The sequence below is a fragment of the Phycodurus eques genome, chromosome 18 (genome assembly GCF_024500275.1).
Source record: "Phycodurus eques isolate BA_2022a chromosome 18, UOR_Pequ_1.1, whole genome shotgun sequence".
Taxonomy (NCBI): domain Eukaryota; kingdom Metazoa; phylum Chordata; class Actinopteri; order Syngnathiformes; family Syngnathidae; genus Phycodurus; species Phycodurus eques.
This window is the reverse complement of record NC_084542.1, coordinates 4,444,992-4,463,390: the sequence shown is the minus strand read 5'-3', so window position 1 is coordinate 4,463,390 and position 18,399 is coordinate 4,444,992. Positions and strand designations below refer to the sequence as shown.

The following is an 18,399-nucleotide window of genomic DNA, read 5'->3' as shown; positions in this document are numbered from 1 at the left end:
CACACTATATTGACAACTAAAAAGTTCGCATTTCAAGCAAGTAGGCAGAATCAAAGAGTCCCATCATCATGATTAGTTTGATGAAGCCATGGGGGGAGAGTTGCTAAATTAAAGGCTAAAAAAAACAAAATCCTTACACCAAATTAGGATTGGGCAATTCATCAATTTTTTTGATTATTTTAACTTTATTTGTCAGAACAATTTATTTTAATAATTTTTTTGTGTGGCTTCAATACTGAGTCCCTGCTGACATGCATTGCTTTCACTGAACAGCGTGGCTGGAAACAGAGAGGAGCTAATTAACAAAAGCAGAGTCAGTGTTGACAACTTAGTGATTTAGTCACTATACAGTGTTTCCCTTACATAGGCTTTACTTGGGCAGCCCGCTGAATTATATTAACAGCCGTCCAAAACAAGAATCCCCCCCCCCATGCGCGCTCATACTGTACAGACACAGGAAAAGCTTCACTCGGTCGGTCTGCCTCACGGCTCTGCACTGTGATTTGCAAGGCTAGCTAGCGAGATAGTGAGCACCCCCACCCCCGAAGCTTAGTGCTTAATTTTATGGAACATGTCCAAAGATTTGGGCATTTGGCCAAAATGTTTTTGGGTGGAAAAGGCCTATAAAAATCATAAAACCTCAGTTTTAACCGCTGCTGCACATGACACCACTCAAAACTTGATCATATCATAATGGAAACCTGATGACCTCACGAAATCTCATGCTTAGAAAACATCTCTGCGCTATCTGTTGCTGTTTTGCGACAATTATTTGAAAACAAGGAGGAGCCTCAACAAGGGTTAAACTAAGTTATGTGAACTAGCATGCATCTCATTCAAAGCAGTAAGACTCCAGCATCACTATTCAATTTACTTGATATCAAGGGTAATTTTTTTATTGTTGTTTAGGTTTCAGAGCGGTATGTTAAGAATGTTAAAAGAGAAGCATCTGCAAGACAATTGACCTATACATTATGCCTTTGTCATTAAAGTTAAGACTGGATATTTTCTTGTTTTTACATTGCACTATTAACAGTGATAAAATTCTATCTACACAAATAAATTAATTGTACCAGTACCTTTTTTAATGGCAAAAGTGTTACTCATGAAAGGATTATTTCTAGTTGGATTGTTTCCCATAAAGAAAATTGATCAGAAATTGGGACAAATCCAGGGGTCATCTAGCATCCTGGAATGGACTTCGAGGTTCCACTGTATTGAATCAGTCAACAGTTTTTAATAGCAAGGTGTGTGCATCTTTTGGAATCTTTTGCCCGCATGTCTAGATAGCTCTTAAATTCAATCATTTTGGTGTCACAGCCAAAAAAAGCATTTCAGTCAGGTGACTAAATGTTGCAGTAATGGAATAATCACATTGGTCATAAAGTGGGCCTGGGACCACTGACATTGGAATGCTACCACAAGGTAACACCTTTTCACAAGGCCCAATATAACCCTGAACATAATGCTGAAAAATACACACTAAGAGACACATGACTGACTCATGGACATTCTAGCACTTGCTACAGAGGCTCTGTATTGCGTCGGTATTGTAGCTACATGCTGACAAGGTGTGTCTATTCGCCTTCCAATCAACCAACCACTATTTGCTAAATTCCCTGAAAGTTTCCTCACTGTCTATTTTTAAAGAGGTGCGTTCTTTATGACTACACATTTACAGTTTATGCTGATCGTATGGTAACACGTGATATAATTTATCAAGTTTGGGTGGTAGGGGACTGAACAAAAGTCTTGAGATGAAAAAGTTGGGAAACTGTGCTTGAAAGAACTCACTGACTTGTTGGTACAAAGGTGTTGCCATCATTTCTTGGATAATATGGAGGGAAATGCAAGGCAAGTCTGTAATGGATCAATTAAGCAATAAAATAACTTCACAAGGTGAGCGCCAATCAGTTTGAAGCTACCTTTTGCTGAATATTGATTTCATGTAAGGGCACTGGCTGAGAGCTGCAAATCTGCAATACCTGTTCTTACAGCATTCCCCTGCTTTGAATTAACAACTATCTTCCAACCTCCTTACATGCACACATACAAGGAAGAACAAAATGAACAAAGTGGTATTTAGTGGTTAGTTTCACTGGTACTTTAATCCTATGAAGGGAGAAATGTGAAATTTCCTTTTAGCAAGTGGAGTCATGCTCAAGCATCTAGTACAACACACTGCTGCTGGAATGCAGCAGAAAGCAGTTCACTTTTAGACTCTTAGTAATTAAGGTGTTAAGGTACAACATAATTGTGTTTTACTGGTAAATATTGTCAGGATCCTACTGCAACAACTTGTGCCTCGAGGAACATGTTTCAGATTTTGACCTCTCCAGTCAAAGCAAACAAAAACCACACAGTGGATTTGACATGTAAAGAGAGGCTTCAAACTGACCCATGACACCTGTTTTCTCAACAAAACAACAAAAGGGGGGGAAACCTCCAATTGCAGGTTGTGAATGTGTATGGTAGTAAACGGTTTCAAGATGGCGTTGAGTGGGGGGGGTGTAATTAAAATACAGAAGAACGTTACCTCTCCAAAAGCTCCTCGTCCAATCACTTTGAGGATTTCAAAGTCATCTTTATGTAGCCGCATCTGCTTCACTTTGGATGTAAAGGGTTTTGCTGTTGGAAAGAAAAGGAGAGAGGTCAAGTTCATTCAAATATGTTTCAGGAGAATTCTACAAGACTATTTGTAAACCATATATCATTGACAAGAATGAAGTCATAGATCAGAAAATAGATTTCATTCATAGTAATTACCTAAAAGAGCCAGAGTTATAATCTTGTGCCAGTTTATTTTGATTTAATGCAATACTTACATGACATGGTAAAAGTGCATGAACCTCGAATGAATTTATTTGTCAAGATGTCACGATTCTTTCCTTTGACTAATGGCATAAGGTGCATTTTAATAAATGTTAGTGACAACCTGATAATGGTAAGATAGGACACAGCTCAATGGTGACCAAATGAAAGTTATTTTGAAGCCAGTATTCTTTTTAAAAACCAGAATGATACAATCAATAGGCACAAGGTCATCATTTCCCTTTGGAAAAACAATTTAAAATACTTCGTAGTGTGTGTGATCTCAGTATTCCATGCATAACCTGAATAATAGGCTGAATGTTGAACGAGGCCAATAATAATAGTTATATTGATACACTTACTTGACTAAAGGCAGCAGGTCGGTTCTCTCCACAATATGTCAACTTTGAACATTATTTTAGTTTACCATGGGGCCAAAGCACTAACATATTTACAACGGCATAGCACTGCAGCCAAAAAAGCAGCACAAAACCATATATGGATGTGTACACTTATCAAATTAGGAAAATGATACTACTGGTAGATAATGTTTCTTTTTAGTGAAACACCACTACATTTGTCCACGCCCTCTACACTTGTGTGTCTGCGTGGGTGGGTGCCATGATTTTATAGAAGCACTAGTGTTCCGGAAAATGACATTTTCACCCTGTGAAAGTAGGGGAACGCCTTTGGTAAAACTAAACTAACACATAAGGTCAGTAAGTGCTCACTCTTAGCAGAGTCATGAGGGGCTGACATAGTCAGGCTGCTATGACTGCTGCACACATAACTAAACACTGTGTAACTCAGCTGTTACAGTCAGTATTAGCGGGAAAAAATACTTGGCCACGTTGTTCAATTTTCTTAGAGCCAGTTAAAGTTGTGTTCAGTATTCTAGTGAACAGAACTGAACAAAACATGTAGAAAGCATAAATACAACCATGCCAAAATCTTTAATTAAAACAATGTTTACATGCAAACATTTCCCTCATCCAGTATTGTAGCAGCTGACCAAAAACACACAGTGAAAATGAAATCTAAAAAAATAAATAATATAAAATTAAAGTGGCCTAAAAAAAAAAACAGGATTCTAGAAAATTGAGCTGTTAGCATTATCTATCAAGCTAAAATTAGTCGACACACACACAAAACATGGTTCTTTCAATTCTGATTTCTTTTCGCTTCCGGGCTAGAGTAATATTGTACATAGGGTAAAGAGTAGTAAACAGCCAAGTAAAGTGTATGTCGCTAATTTGTTGAAATCAGAGGTCCTGCAAAATTGCTCGTTAAGTTGTGTGTAATAAGGTGAAATGACACATGGAAAGAGTATTGAACACGCCAACTGGTAATTATTTAATAATAATGTATTTAATAGAAAAGCCTTTGTTTGCAATGACAGGTTCAAGATGCCTCCTGTATGGAGAAACTAGTTGCAAGCATTGCTCTGGTGTGATTTTGGCCAATTCCTCTACACAAGCAGTCTTCAAATCTTAAAGGTTCCATGAGCTTCTTTTATGGCCTTTGAGTTTCAGTTCTTTCCATAGGTTTTCGATTGGATTCAAGTCAGGTGATTGGCTGGGCCATTATAACAGCATTTCTTTTCTTCTTCTTCTTTGAAACAAATTGAGTTGCCTTGGCAGTATGTTTTGGATCACCTTTCGTGAATTGGAATTTTTACAATGACAGATTTTTGGTTCATTATCATCATCATTTATTACAAATAAAAATACATAAGTTCATTCTTTGGTAGATGTTCCAGTACAGCAGTCATAGCGCCACTTATTTAATTCTAGTAAGAAAAACAATGAAACCTCTGCAAAGTGTAAATAAAGCACATTTCAGGCCCTGGAGGCAACCTATTTTGGCATCTGGCATTGGGGACAGTCATATCAATAAATGCTAGGAGACATCAATTATTCAGCATTGAGCACACAAGTTATACGTTTATTGTCTCATTCCCATCATCGGGAAGGTCATGAAGACAAATTTCAGCTTCAACCTTCTCCGCTGTCATCCTGATACCTTTGGGGATTTTTACGTAAGCTTTATCCATCAATTTTCTACCGCTTACACGAGGTCGGGTTGCGGGGGCAGTAACTTTAGCAGGGACGACCAGACTTTCCTCTCCCCAGCCACTTCATCCATCTCTTTCGGGGGGATCCCGAGGCGTTCCACGTCAGCCGAAGGATGTAGTCTCTCCAGCGTGTCCTGGGTCGTCCCCGGGGTCTCCTCCCGGTGGGACGTGCCCGGAACACCTCACCAGGGAGGTGTCAGGGAGGCATCCGAATCAGTTGCCCCAGCCACCTCATCAGGCTCCTCTCGATGTGAAGGAGCAGCAGCTCTACTCTGAGATCCTCCCAGATGACCGAGCTTCTTACCCCATCTCTAAGGGAGAGACCGGACACCCTGCGGAGGAAACTCATTTCGGCCGCTTGTATCCGGGATCTTGTTCTTTCGGTCACGACCCACAGCCCGTGACCATAGGTGAGGGTAGGAACATAGCTCGACCGGTAAATCGAGAGCTTTGCCTTTTGGCTTAGCTCCTTCTTTACCACAACGGATCGATACAAAGCGTTATAAAGAGGACAACTAGGCATCACATCTCACACACCTGGGGCCTCATGTATAAAGGCTTGCGTGGATTTGCTACTGAAACATGACGTACGCTGAAATCCAGAAAACGTCGTACGCACAAAAATATCCAGATGTATGAATCTATACGTACGCATAAATCCAAGCACATTTCCTTCGTATATTATTGTAATTGTATAATTATGTCATTTCAACACATTAATCATGTGCAACCAATGTACATGTTCAAATTAAGTAAATTCAAATGACCTTTTTTTCCAATGCATGTGCTGGAGTCACAAAAAGCGATTGAGAGGGCAATAGGCGGCATAAATGATCAGCTTGATCAATTAATAGCTGTCCTCACAAATGTCAGTGATTCATTAATACACTGGTCAACAAGTGAATTCAGAGTCCTTGCTTCTTTTACATTGTTGAAATCAAATGTTGCTGCATGAATTGTTCTTCAGTGCCAATTGTTCACGTGTCTCTGATGTGCACATTTATGATAACAGTTTCCCAGCATCCCCTCTAAGTGTCGCCAAAGCACCGACAGCTGCAGAAACATGCGTATGTCAGCCATGAAGTTGGCGTGACGCACCGCACATTTCCAAGGTCATGTCACTCTTGATACATCTGAACTTTGCCGTGAAAAAGAACCCATGCCACGTTTTTGTGCGTAGGCTCCTTTTGTACATGAGGCCCCAGCTTCTTTATCTAAAGCAGGGGTGTCAAACTCATTTTTGTCACGGGCCACATCATAGTTATGACTTCCCTCGGAGGCCCGCTACAACTCTGAACCCATATAAATGAAAGATTAGCTCATATACTGTAATTACATACAGTATACACAACACATTGATGAATAACCAGTTTTTTTTTCGACTATTACATTTCTTTCCAAAGTGGGATTGGTAACAAAAAAATGCTTGCAAATATCTCAATGGTATTACACCAGAACACAACGAGCAATTTTGATTTGCTTTCGCGGGGCACATAAAATGATGTGGCGGGTCGGATCTGGCCCCCGGGCCACAAGTTTGACACCTGTGATCAAAGGTGATTTGACAAGGTAGTGCTTGAGCAATGGATGGAATACAAGTGTTCACTTTTAGTGTTATTCGTCCTTACAATGAATTTCAGGGTACAGAAAAAGGGGAATAGAGCTAAGAAGAGGATAACATGATAAGTAGTTGACTGCTGAGTCAGGAGCTCCACCACATGCAACGTCTTTCATCTCAAAGCCCACAGGTTCCTATCCACAACAAAGCACACATGCAAATATGTGCAGATCCACCCAACAATATCTACTTCCCCACATCAAAACCAGATTAATGCTGAGCTGTTGTCTCTGTTCTTCATACAAATTCCATGGACGAATGTTAAAAATTGCTTTGAACTTATTAAAATAAATAAATAAATAAATAAATAAATAAAGGCCAAAAATACATTTGAACAACAAGTGCTTTACTGAAACACACGGCAGCTAACAACCTGTTATACTGGCATGCAATGTATTATTGGAATTTGTTCTACAAATATGAGGGTATAGGTAAGGTCATATACACTCACTGCCTGTATTCAATGAGCAATGAACTAACCCACATTTAGGCAGCAATCAATGTGTCTGCTTCCCTGCCAATGAGTTGAGCATGCTGTGCTCTTTTTTCACATTAAGACAAGCAAATGCCATCCAGCTTTGTCATACATCTTAACTCTCTCATAAATACACAGGTAGACCCAAACATAGCAACAGTTGCTACGACAAGGTGTGGCATGAACCCCTGGCAATGATTGGGGAAGTGTCAATCCAAGCTATGAGCATGACTGAAGCTCTTTGTTTTCAGGAGGTTTTGCAATGACAGTTGGTGAGTCGAGATTGGAAAAAGATGACATGTCAGTCACAAGTAGTTAATGTATTGCAGTCTACATGAGAAAGACATCGACATGCAATGAGAATGTGTATGTATGGCTACATTTGCAATCTACACTGTGAAGAAGACAGGCATGTTTGGCCTCAGGAGCCAGTGAAACTGGAAAAACATGAGTGACGCAAAACTTATCCACGTAGCTATGTCGTGCTGTAAACTAAAAATCCAGAGCACTTATCTGGCCCATCTTGCTTTATCACCACAAGGGCCATTTTTGTGCAGTTTCAGGCAAGTGTGTTTATTTGGCTAAAATGGCACACTTATGAGAGGCAGTTCAGTACATTTTGCTGGCTTGGTTAAGTTCAAGTTGGCATGTATCCGTGACTGATGTTTCCTTCATGTACACAGCAGCAGGCAGATCAGATAAGAGTGGTCAAAATGTACGCATGTATAGACAAATCTCAGGAAATTTATGATGAAAGTACTCCGCTGTGTTGATACATGCGTTTGTATGGAATTGTTGGGTCTCCTCTATGTGCTGGGCTGGGTCTGTATATCCAATATATAATGCTTCAAAACTTAATTTTGGGTAAAATATGCTTCAAGTGTCGTACATATTTTGGACATCCAACTGTTCTAATGTTAACATATATTAATATAAACAGCATAGTACGAAAGCCATAGGCGCACCTCACTAGACCTAATTTCAGCAAGCATCAGGATTCACTTGCGTTTGCTATTTTCTTTGGCTGTTAGTGACAGGTTTTCTGAAAAAGGACTGCGGTAAGAGATGAAGAAGAATGGGGAAAGAGAAGAATATGCACTGTAAGTAAGCAAACTATCATAAGCCCCGAGCTAGGTACTTATTGGCTAGCTGCCATTTGCTTGTCACTTGTGATCTATACGTAGAGTGTTGTGTTTTGTATTCTGTTTTGACATTACAGTGAAGTCACAGTTGATGTCTTATATACTAATGAGCTGTGTAAGGTGTGTCAGCAATGACAATGATTTTTCATCATTCGTGATTAAGGTTTACAAATTGTTTAACAAGTGTGTCTAAAGAAAGTGGGTAGTAGAGGTTTGAACTGTCGGCAGGCTAAACCCAGGCCGCAACTTTTCTTTGTTCTTTTTTTTTTTTTACCTCTCACAATTAATTAATATTAGACTGGTTAATATCTGCTAATACTTGCATGGCAAATGATAATGTTAAAATGATGACTAAATGCGTATAGCTTTATAATACAGGTTTAATGACAATGACACTCTGAAAGAATGTCCCATTGAGCTCAGTTATATTTGTGTTAATTTGATCCAAAGTCAATCAAATCTGAAGTCACTCTGAGGTAGCACCCTCGCAGCACCCTTTAAGCTGCACTGTTAGGTGTGCGAGCCTTGTACTCCATGTTCTCTGTTGTGTAAGGCGAGTCACACCCATAATGTCAGTCACTATTTAAGAAAACAAATACACATACGCACGAACCTCATAGTGTATTCTTCAAGTAATACAGCACGTGTATTGTACCCGAGAGTGAGAAGGTAAAGTACTTCGTTGAATAGCTGCTATATAAAAGACCACTTGGGTAGATAAGAATCTGCTTGGTTGTGTGTGCCTATCATAATGCATCAACATAAAGGAGTATGCACCATTAAAAAAGTAAGCTTTTTATCCAATACTCAGTGAACAGAAAAACAATTTTTGTTATTTTGATGATGATTAGACACAGCTGTTGTTGAATGCTTGTTAAACAGATTTTTTTCAATCTAAGCTTTAGTTTTGCTATACTTTCACTGGTGTGTACTGTGTGTATATAATACTTAAAATAATGTTGGCTGTCTGGTTAGAGTGTCTGCCTCACAGTTCTGAGGACCGGGGTTCAATACCCGGCCCCGCCTGTGTGGAGTTTGCATGCTCTCCCCGTGCCTGGGTGAGTTTCCACTTATACAAAATCTGACATCGGGTGGGACATGTTTGTTTTTATTTCCAGCCGTTTCCTCGTTCCTCAGTCAGGTTGCTTCTTGGTTCCGTTTTACGTCACAATTCACGGTGTCGTGAATTGGGAGAACTCTGCTTTCCCCACACACATGAAGATTTTTACTATTAATATTAGATTGGTTTTATATAGCGGCACAGTGGGCGACTGGTTAGAGCGTCTGCCTCACAGTTCTGAGGACCTGGGTTCAATCCCCGGCTCCGCCTGTGTGGAGTTCGCATGTTCACCCCATGCCTGCGGGGGTTTTCTCCGGGCACTCCGGTTTCCTCCCACATCCCAAAAACATGCATGGTAGGTTAATTGAAGACTCTAAATTGCCTGTATGTGCAAATGGTTGTTTGTTTATATGTGCCCTGCGATTGGCTGGCAACTAGTTCAGGGTGTAGTTCAGGATAAGCGGCTCAGATAATGGATAATGTTTGTGTGTACACAATAACAACTCTCATTTGCAATTAATGGCATGAGTATTTTTTTAATAGAGTATTCCATAGGAAACTGATTCTGAAAGGAATCAAGGTTTTCCAAGAAATCTGTTGGGCTGTACCCATTTATGTTTAGCACTGTATAATTGTGTGTTAGGGTCATGTGTCAAGAACTAACTGGTGGGCATTTGAGTATTAAATAATTTGGTATTACAGATCAGCATCAAATGATGAAAAAACAAAGCGAAGAAGAAGGGAGAAATTAGTGGGTTAATTAACTCCACTGTCAGGACTAACATGACAATAATGTCTGTTCCCAATCTAAGATTAAGGAACTCTCAAACTACAACAAGGCTTTACACGATCAGGATTTTTGGGGCCAATCACCGATCAGCAAGTTTAAAAAAACGATAACCGATCACAAGATGGAGCAATGTGTCTGTCTATTTGCATGACTTGTTCATTTATTGTATATACTTGTGTAGTGTATACTGTGAGTATTTTCTAAATTATTCTCTAGCATTTTAGACAAAAGTTAAACCTTCAATGACCTCTAAGGGGCATTCAAGGATTGGCCACTGACATAAGTTTAGGTCAAATCAACATTACAACATGACAGAAATAATGGGTGCTAATACTGTAATAAAATTACTTGATTGCAATTAAATTACTTCAACAAATAATGCTAATGACATGGTTACTCTAACTTTCTCACTGTCCCGGCTATATGGACGGGTGTTTTACAAAGTTTGCGTCCGTTTGGGTTTTCCTTCCCCCGCTGTGTTGCTTGAACGCGGCATGCTCCTCCTTGTGTACATTAATCAGGTGCCCGATCAAATTTGTTGTGTTGAAGCATTTAGATGACGATCCCCACGACGTACTTCAGTTGTACACAGATGACGATCCCCACGACGTACTTCAGTTGTACACAGACTGCAAATAACTTGCGTGTTGTCTGAGACATCGCAAAATAGTCCCACACCGACTGAAGACGTGTTTTGTTTTCACTGAAAAGATTGGGAAAAAAACTATTGACCGTCAGATAGTTACACTACTACGCAACAAGACACGTGACAAGGCTGAAAATAAACTAGCTTTTGAATTTATATGCAACAGCGATACGGAGTAAATGTCTTTTGCGGAGCCGATGACATCATTGATCAGATCGGCGAATTATGACATGAAAGTCGATCAGCATAAAATGCTAATTATTGGCCAATACCGATCAAACCAATGAGATCTGTGTAAAGTCTAGCTACAACAGAACATGATTGTGGGATAACAGAGGGAGAACATAATAGAAGCACAAACAGGGCAGTGAAGAAATGGAAAAAAAAGTCAGGTTCAACTCAGAACAGAAAGTGATACCGGACAGTCCAGAGTGCAAACGAAAGAACCAGTACAACAAGTCAGCAGTTGAGCCAGTTACAGTAAGTGACCGACCCTTACAACCACACCACACTCCAACCCCATTCCCACTTCCACAGTGGGATGGAGGGACATCTGGAAGCCATCACAGATATTATTTACAACCACAGTGAGGTAACGACACAAAAATGCAGTTTTTGAGACAGGGGGAAAAGAGAGATGGAAAGAGAGAGAAAGAGCGGGTGACTTTTCAGGATTAGACAGGAGCAGAGGGAGAAACCTGGGGATGGCCTTCACCTTCGTCTGACCGTGACGGGACTGCTGGAACGGAGAGAACGCATGAGCTAGTTTTCCTAGAAAAAAAAAATGAGTAAAAACTATGCATCCATCATAAAAATGAAGGAGATCATAATTAATATACAGCTATTGCTACAGGCAGGATTTAATCGAGTAGCTCAGCTCATCTTCCTCCTGTCCACTACTGTAATTTGCAGGAAACCAGGCAGGAATCACAATTTAATAATTTTATTTTTTCCCCTAAAATTCAAATAGATACAGTGGGTACGAAAAGTATTCAGACCACCTTAAATTTTTCACTCTTTGTTATGTTGCAGCCATTTGCTAAAATCATTTAAGTTAATTGTTTTCCTCATTAAAGTACACACAGCATCCCATATTGACAGGGAAAAAAACAGAATTCTTGAAATTTTTGTAGATTTATTAAAAAAGAAAAACAGAAATATCACACAGCCATAAGTATTCAGTATTTAGTAGAAGCACCCTTTTAAGCTAATACAGCCATGAGTCTTTTTGGGAATGATGCAACAAGTTTTTCACACCTGGATTTGGGGATCAACTGCCATTCCTCCTTGCAGGTCCTCTCTAGTTCTGTCAGGTTGGATGGTGAACGTTGATGGGCAGCCATTTTCAGGTCTTTCCAGAGATGCTCAATTGGGTTTAAGTCAGGGCTCTGTCTGGGCAATTCAAATACAATCACGGAGTTGTTCTGAAGCCACTCCTTCGGTATTTTAGCTGTGTGCTTGGGGTCATTGTCTTGTTGGAAGGTGAACCTTCGGCCTAGTCTGAGGTCCTGAGCACTCTGGAGAAGGTTTTCGTCCAGGATATCCCTGTACTTGGCCGCATTAATCGTTCCTTTGCTTGCAACCAGTTGTCCTGTCCCTTCAGCTGAAAAACACCCCCACAGCATGATGCTGTCACCACCATACTTCAGTGTTGGGACTGTATTGGACAGGTGATGAGCAGTGCCTGGTTTTCTCCACACATACAACGTAGAATTAAGGCCAAAAAGAATCTATCTTGGACTCATCAGAGAATCTTATTTCTCACCATCTTGGAGTACTTCAAGGTGTTTTTTAGCAAACTCCATGCAGGCTTTCATGTGTCTTGCACTGAGGAGAGGCTTCCGTTGGGCGACTGCCTTGAAGCCCCGACTGGTGGAGGACTGCAGTGATGGTTGACTTTCTAGAACTTTCCCCCATCGCCCGACTGGATTTATGGAGCTCAGTCACAGTGATCTTTGGGTTCTTCTTTACCTCGCTCACCAAGGCTCTTCTTCGCCGGACGGCCAGCTCTAGGAAGGGTTCTGGTCGTCCCAAACATCTTCTATTTAAGGATTATGGAGGGCATTCTGCTCTTGGGAACCTTTAAGTGCTGCAGAATGTTTTTTGTAACCTTGGCACAATTCTGTGTCTGAGCTCTTCAGGCAGTTCCTTTGACCTCATGATTCTAATTTGCTGACATGCATTGTGAGTTGTAAGGTCTAATATAGACAGGTGTGTGGCTTTTCTAATCAAGTCCAATCAGTATAATCAAACACAGCTGGACTCCAATGAAGGTGTAGAACCATCTAATCAGAAGAAATGGACAGCACCCGAGTTAAATATATGACTGTTGCAGCAATGGGTCTGAATACTTACGGCTGTGTGATATTTCAGTTATTCTTTTTTAATAAATCTGCAAAAATGTCAACAAATCTGTTTTGTTTTCTGTCAATATGGGGTGCTGTGTGTACATTAATGCGGGAAAAAATTAAATGATTTTAGCAAATGGCTGCAATATAACAAAGAGTGAAAAATTTAAGGGTGTCTCAATACTTTCCGTACCCACTGTACATACCAGCTGTTTTCCTGTGGGGTCACATGGTCACAGCCAGCTAGGTTGTCCATTTCATTTCCCTCTTATTCATCAAAAACAACTGAGTAAATTCAACCTGGCCCTTACAACTTCAGTATTGTGTTCTCGCATGTTCTACTCCCAAAATGAGCTTGTGCCATCGTTCCACACACTAAACTAGGCGTATCTGCAGTTCCACGAAGTCCGAAGTCAGCAGACAGCGAATGACTTAAAGAAAAGTTACAACTTTCAGCCACACCATATCCAGCGATCATTATATCAATTAATTGTTTGGTCTGTCATAGTTTCCTGATTAAAAAAACAGTTATTCAGCTAGAGAGCCGCATGACGTATTTGAAGGTGACCAAGAACAAAAATAATAAACTTCTTAAAGGAGAGAGTGACTGCATGCCATGTTCTTTTCAGCTATACTGCACAAGTACTGGTAGCCCAAACACATTCAGCAAATTGCCTAAAATATAGATGCAAATAGAAGCAGGCCAATTTGCCACAGCCAGGGGTTCTCCCAGCAGATGTGTGTAAAAGGCACCACCAATCCAGCTAAAAGGATTGTCTCGCTCTCTAGTGAATGACAGCTGTGAGATCATTGCAGGCATAGCCAGAGAATACAGACAGCAGCCCAACCCCCATTTTGCAATGTAAAATATTTGTCACTAAATCATTGATAACCACCGGAAATAAGTGTGCATCACTTTCAGGGCAAACAACCTTGCTCTGGAGCAGTAACCGTAATTTAATGCTAGGCTGCACAGCAAATGACACCAGAACTACCATTGTCTCTCACATTGGTATGTGCTCCCATCACCACATACAAGCTCAAATTCCCCTTAGTGGAGTTTCCACCCTCTCCCCATTTTAAACTGTAGTTTACTCTTTTCCAAATCATCTGCTTTCCTAACACTATCCTTAATCTGTTATTGCTTCAATTTCTAAAGCAGAGCAATAAGAGTAGATTCGGAATTCACGCGACTGTACCTTTTATTCACAATTCAGCGAATATGTAATCTCTATGTAATCTAGTCTTTCGCATGGCGACACTGTATCCAACAATCAGATCGCAAGAAAATAAAAATGTCATGAAGCATCAACTGATTTCAACAACTTCGCAGAAGAAATTAAGTTCTCTGTGTCAAACTTTACACTTCTCTTCATGCAAGTATATGCTGTTATGTTCAGGCAAGTGTACTTTAAAACACCCTCCGAACTTTCTAGTCAACGTGTTCAACCCACAGTGCAAACAAGTTGATTGATGCAATTCTGTGTCAACACGCCCTCTTAATATATGTAGATAAGGTGAAAACATCAGGAGAGTTCCAGGATATGGATGATACCAAGACGGTTTGGATTTCTGTATAGCCTGATAATACAGTAAACACTAATGATACAATACCAGCCAAGGTGGTGAGGGTGATTTTAACATGATTTATTTTATTTAAAGTCAACATGACAATTTACTCCACTGGATATATTTATTGTCGTCATCAGTACAACTATTAGGTCATTCTGATTTTAAACCAACAATGCTGCTTTAACACACGTCACGCCAAAGAGCATGATAGGTGTGTGTGCTCCCCCTTCTTCATGCCATGCATATAAAAATGTCAAAGCCCACAGTACTCTGAAATAATAATCCTCAATTGAACTTTTTTTTTTTTTTTTTTTTTAACTACACAAATGAGTCTTGCAAAATTATTACATCTTCAAGATTTGCTCTGGTTGTGGCAATTCCGGTGAAACAGAGACTGAAATCTGTCTACAGGATGAAGCCAGAAGAAATATTTTCTCCTGCATTCCCGGGAACAAGTGACATTATGGCAGGATCTAAGCCTGACCCTAAGAGCCAGGAATACCATGCAGCACGAATGCTCGGTAACCTGGACAACATTTTCCAAAGCTCCTGTGGTTTTACAAAAAAATAAATTAAAAACATTGGCACAGTATGTGTATAAGAATGTAGAAATACTGTGGCACCTTGTTCACTTCCAGCAGCACTTACTAAATTTTAACACTGGGCAAATTAAAGTCACCATTCAGCAGTATACATCCCATCCATGTTCAAATAACATCATGTCTCAACATTCTGACAGATATTACATCACAACTTTCCAAAAGACTTCTGGGCACATCAATTTAAATCCCAGGCTCATGGAAAGTGGTGATGGTTGTTACTATGTTACAGAACTCTGTGCCTCAAGTGGTGCAGGCCAGCAAGGACTATGCACCATTTAAGGGTTTGAGTCCCATCGGGGCCACCCGTTACTATAGATGGATTCACCCTTTTGTATAAGAGCATCCACAAGTCTTTTGTTATGACCTTTGAGCCAAGAGGGAAGGAGATGCTATGATAACATCACCAGGTGGTCATTCATACTGCGGAAAAAGATAAACGAGGGAAAAAAAGAGCTTTCCAAACTGAAAAGAGGAATCCTCTTGTTTTTTTCTGCCTATAAAAATGGGAGGTGACCACCTCTGAAAAATTCCGGGCCAGAGAAAATCTGACATCATGAAAACTACTATGTGCCCACCGTCATTTCTTTACTGCAATTGCGTCATTACGCTGCGCCGATGGAGCGGTGCTTTATCAGAAAAAGTTGGAAGTCGCTCAAATTGTATCTCACAATACATAGATTATTTGAATTGTCGGCACTTGAACATCTGCTGCAAAGTGACCATCAATGGTCCAATAAGGAATGTATGAGAACATTTTATAAATTGAAAAACGGGTTAGCTAGCTGAAATATGTGTAACAACCATTTGACTTGTCCCATTGAGGTGTACACACAATGCACTCTTACATGGTTCCTGTATTTTTCATGTTTTAGAAAAAAATATATATTTTATTTTTTTTACAAAAGAAAAACAAATAATAGAATACATGTAAACAATACTTCACAGTAGGGATGAGCGATTAATCAACGTTAACTTTTTTTTTGGGAGGGGGTTGATTCTGTAACCTGCTTAAGTGCACTGTTTACACGGAAGCGTACTGAGAGCAGTTAATTTATTGGAGAGGCACCATTCTGTCAGTCATTTGGAATTGCTTCAGGTTTGCAGCGTCAATCAATGAGCAACAAACAGTCAGCTGCAAAGTATGGTTTAGGACTATTGAAACCAAAGAGTCATGCACGGAAGGGAAAACTCCGAAGAAACAGACATGAGCGGAATTATTTCACATTGTTTCATGTGTGACAAAGGTGGAAGGAAAACACAGAGTCGATGTATAAATGGGTGCCATGCCCATTTATACATTGAAAAAGCAGCCATTTATCCACAGTTCCACACACTTATCCACTTCACTGGTGGTACTATATCTTATCCTAATGCATTACACATCCAAACAGAGTTTAATCCCGTCAAGTCAATGTATTGCTTTTTACCCAACTACTTCCGGAGCTTCAATTACAGCAGCATTAAATAAATTTTTCATGGCTGGATAATAAAGGCTAGAACCTCTCTATCCCCAAGTGTCTCATCAGAGATGGTTTTCAGTGTAGGGGTGACATTGTAACATAAAAGGGCACGCCTAAAGCCTCGTGTTGTAGACAGGCGTGTTTTCCTTGACAAAAAATGTTGAGTACAACTGGGCAAACTCTGTCCCTGAAAAGCACTTCCAGCAGTGTGTGAAAGCTTATGTTTACGAAGTCATCCTCCACAAAATGGGCCCAAACACAGCACAGTTCTGGTTCCAAAATGCTTAGCAATTTTGCAAAGATAAATTGAAGCCAGGCGGCACGGCTGGTTAGAGCGTCTGCCTCACAGTTCTGAGGTCTGGGGTTCAATCCCGGCTGCCATCACGATTGGATTCCATTTTGTTTCTTTAGATTGGGATTCGGCGGCCGACTGGTTAGAGTGTCAGCCTCACAGTTCTGAGGACCCGGGTTCAATCCCCGGCCCCACCTGTGTGGAGTTTGTATGTTCTCCCCGTGCCTGCGTGGGTTTTCTCCGGGCACTCCGGTTTCCTCCCACATCCCAAAAACATGCATTAATTGGAGCCTCTAAATTGCCCGTAGGCGTGACTGTGAGTGCGAATGGTTGTTTGTTTCTATGTGCCCTGCGATTGGCTGGCAACCAGTTCAGGGTGTACCCCGCCTCCTGCCCGATGACGGCTGGAATAGGCTCCAGCACGCCCGCGACCCTAGTGAGGAGAAGCGGCTCAGAAAATGGATGGATGGATAGATTCCGATTCGATTCAATATCGATTGCAATTCGATTCAATCAGATATTTTAAATGTTCAGATATCATCCAGTAAGAAGTAAAAATACACAATTGTGAGTTAAATTTGACAATTTTTAATATTTATTTTTGATGCCATGTAAAGATACTGTTTGTCATGACACATCACATTAAGTAATAAAACATTTGAAAATAAAACAATTGCACATAACTTATTTGTACATGGAGTACACAAGCGAAAAAAAATGGCAGTTGTGTATAAACACTGAAAATGTAAATTGCATGTAAACATAAATTGTTTATTTCCTATTGTACAATAATAACTTATTTGTTCATATGGAGTACAAAACTTAAAACCTAATGACAGCTCTGTATTGAAAAACTAAAATGCATGTACTATATACATGAACAATATTTCTTTACTTATTAGGGTAAGTATTATTATTTGCAGGGTATTTAAGTCATACTAATTAAGTAGCATGTTTGCGCCATTGTGAGACAATCCAGTACCGGTACTTTCTTCGTCAAACCCAATGCATTAAGTGAGTGTCAACAAGTTGGAAGTGATAGTTACGTACACAGGGGTCAGTCGCGCTTTCTGTCAACTTCAATGACTTCAAAACCTTAACTCAGTGTAGAATTCCGGGACGGCGACTTCAGGCATTCATGCCTCGTTGGAGTGTCTTTTGTCCATTTCTGTGTTCCAGATTTACAGGGAAATTCAAAATGACACCAAAAAGATTTAAAAGTAGAAGTCGCTCGGTTCACACTACTTGCTGCCACTCCTGTTTGCTTGAATAGACATTGTGTTCAGCTTCCGGCCATACAACGCAAACTACATGCACAGCGCCTCACAGTGGCCAGGTGGTAAATCGATTCAGCAGGTTTGCTCAATCGATATTGAATTTGCGGGATGAAAAATTGCAATTAATTGCTAAATTGGTAGTTCCCCCCCACCCCGACTCTCTGGCATATATTCTTCAAACTCTGTGTAAAAACAGTTATATCAACAATGTTCGATCGTGACTTGTTCTACT

General features: G+C 40.2%; 1 protein-coding gene across 9 annotated transcripts in view; it reads right to left on the bottom strand.

Moving 5' to 3' along the window:
* Nucleotides 1-18,399, bottom strand: part of cdc42bpab (CDC42 binding protein kinase alpha (DMPK-like) b) — a 101,458-nt gene that overhangs the window by 57,875 nt on the left and 25,184 nt on the right. For all 9 annotated transcript variants that reach the window (XM_061704740.1, XM_061704744.1, XM_061704747.1 and 6 more), the window contains exon 2: nt 2,537-2,628. In XM_061704740.1, the coding sequence (XP_061560724.1) occupies nt 2,537-2,628 (92 nt within the window). The remainder of the gene's footprint in view (nt 1-2,536; nt 2,629-18,399) is intronic.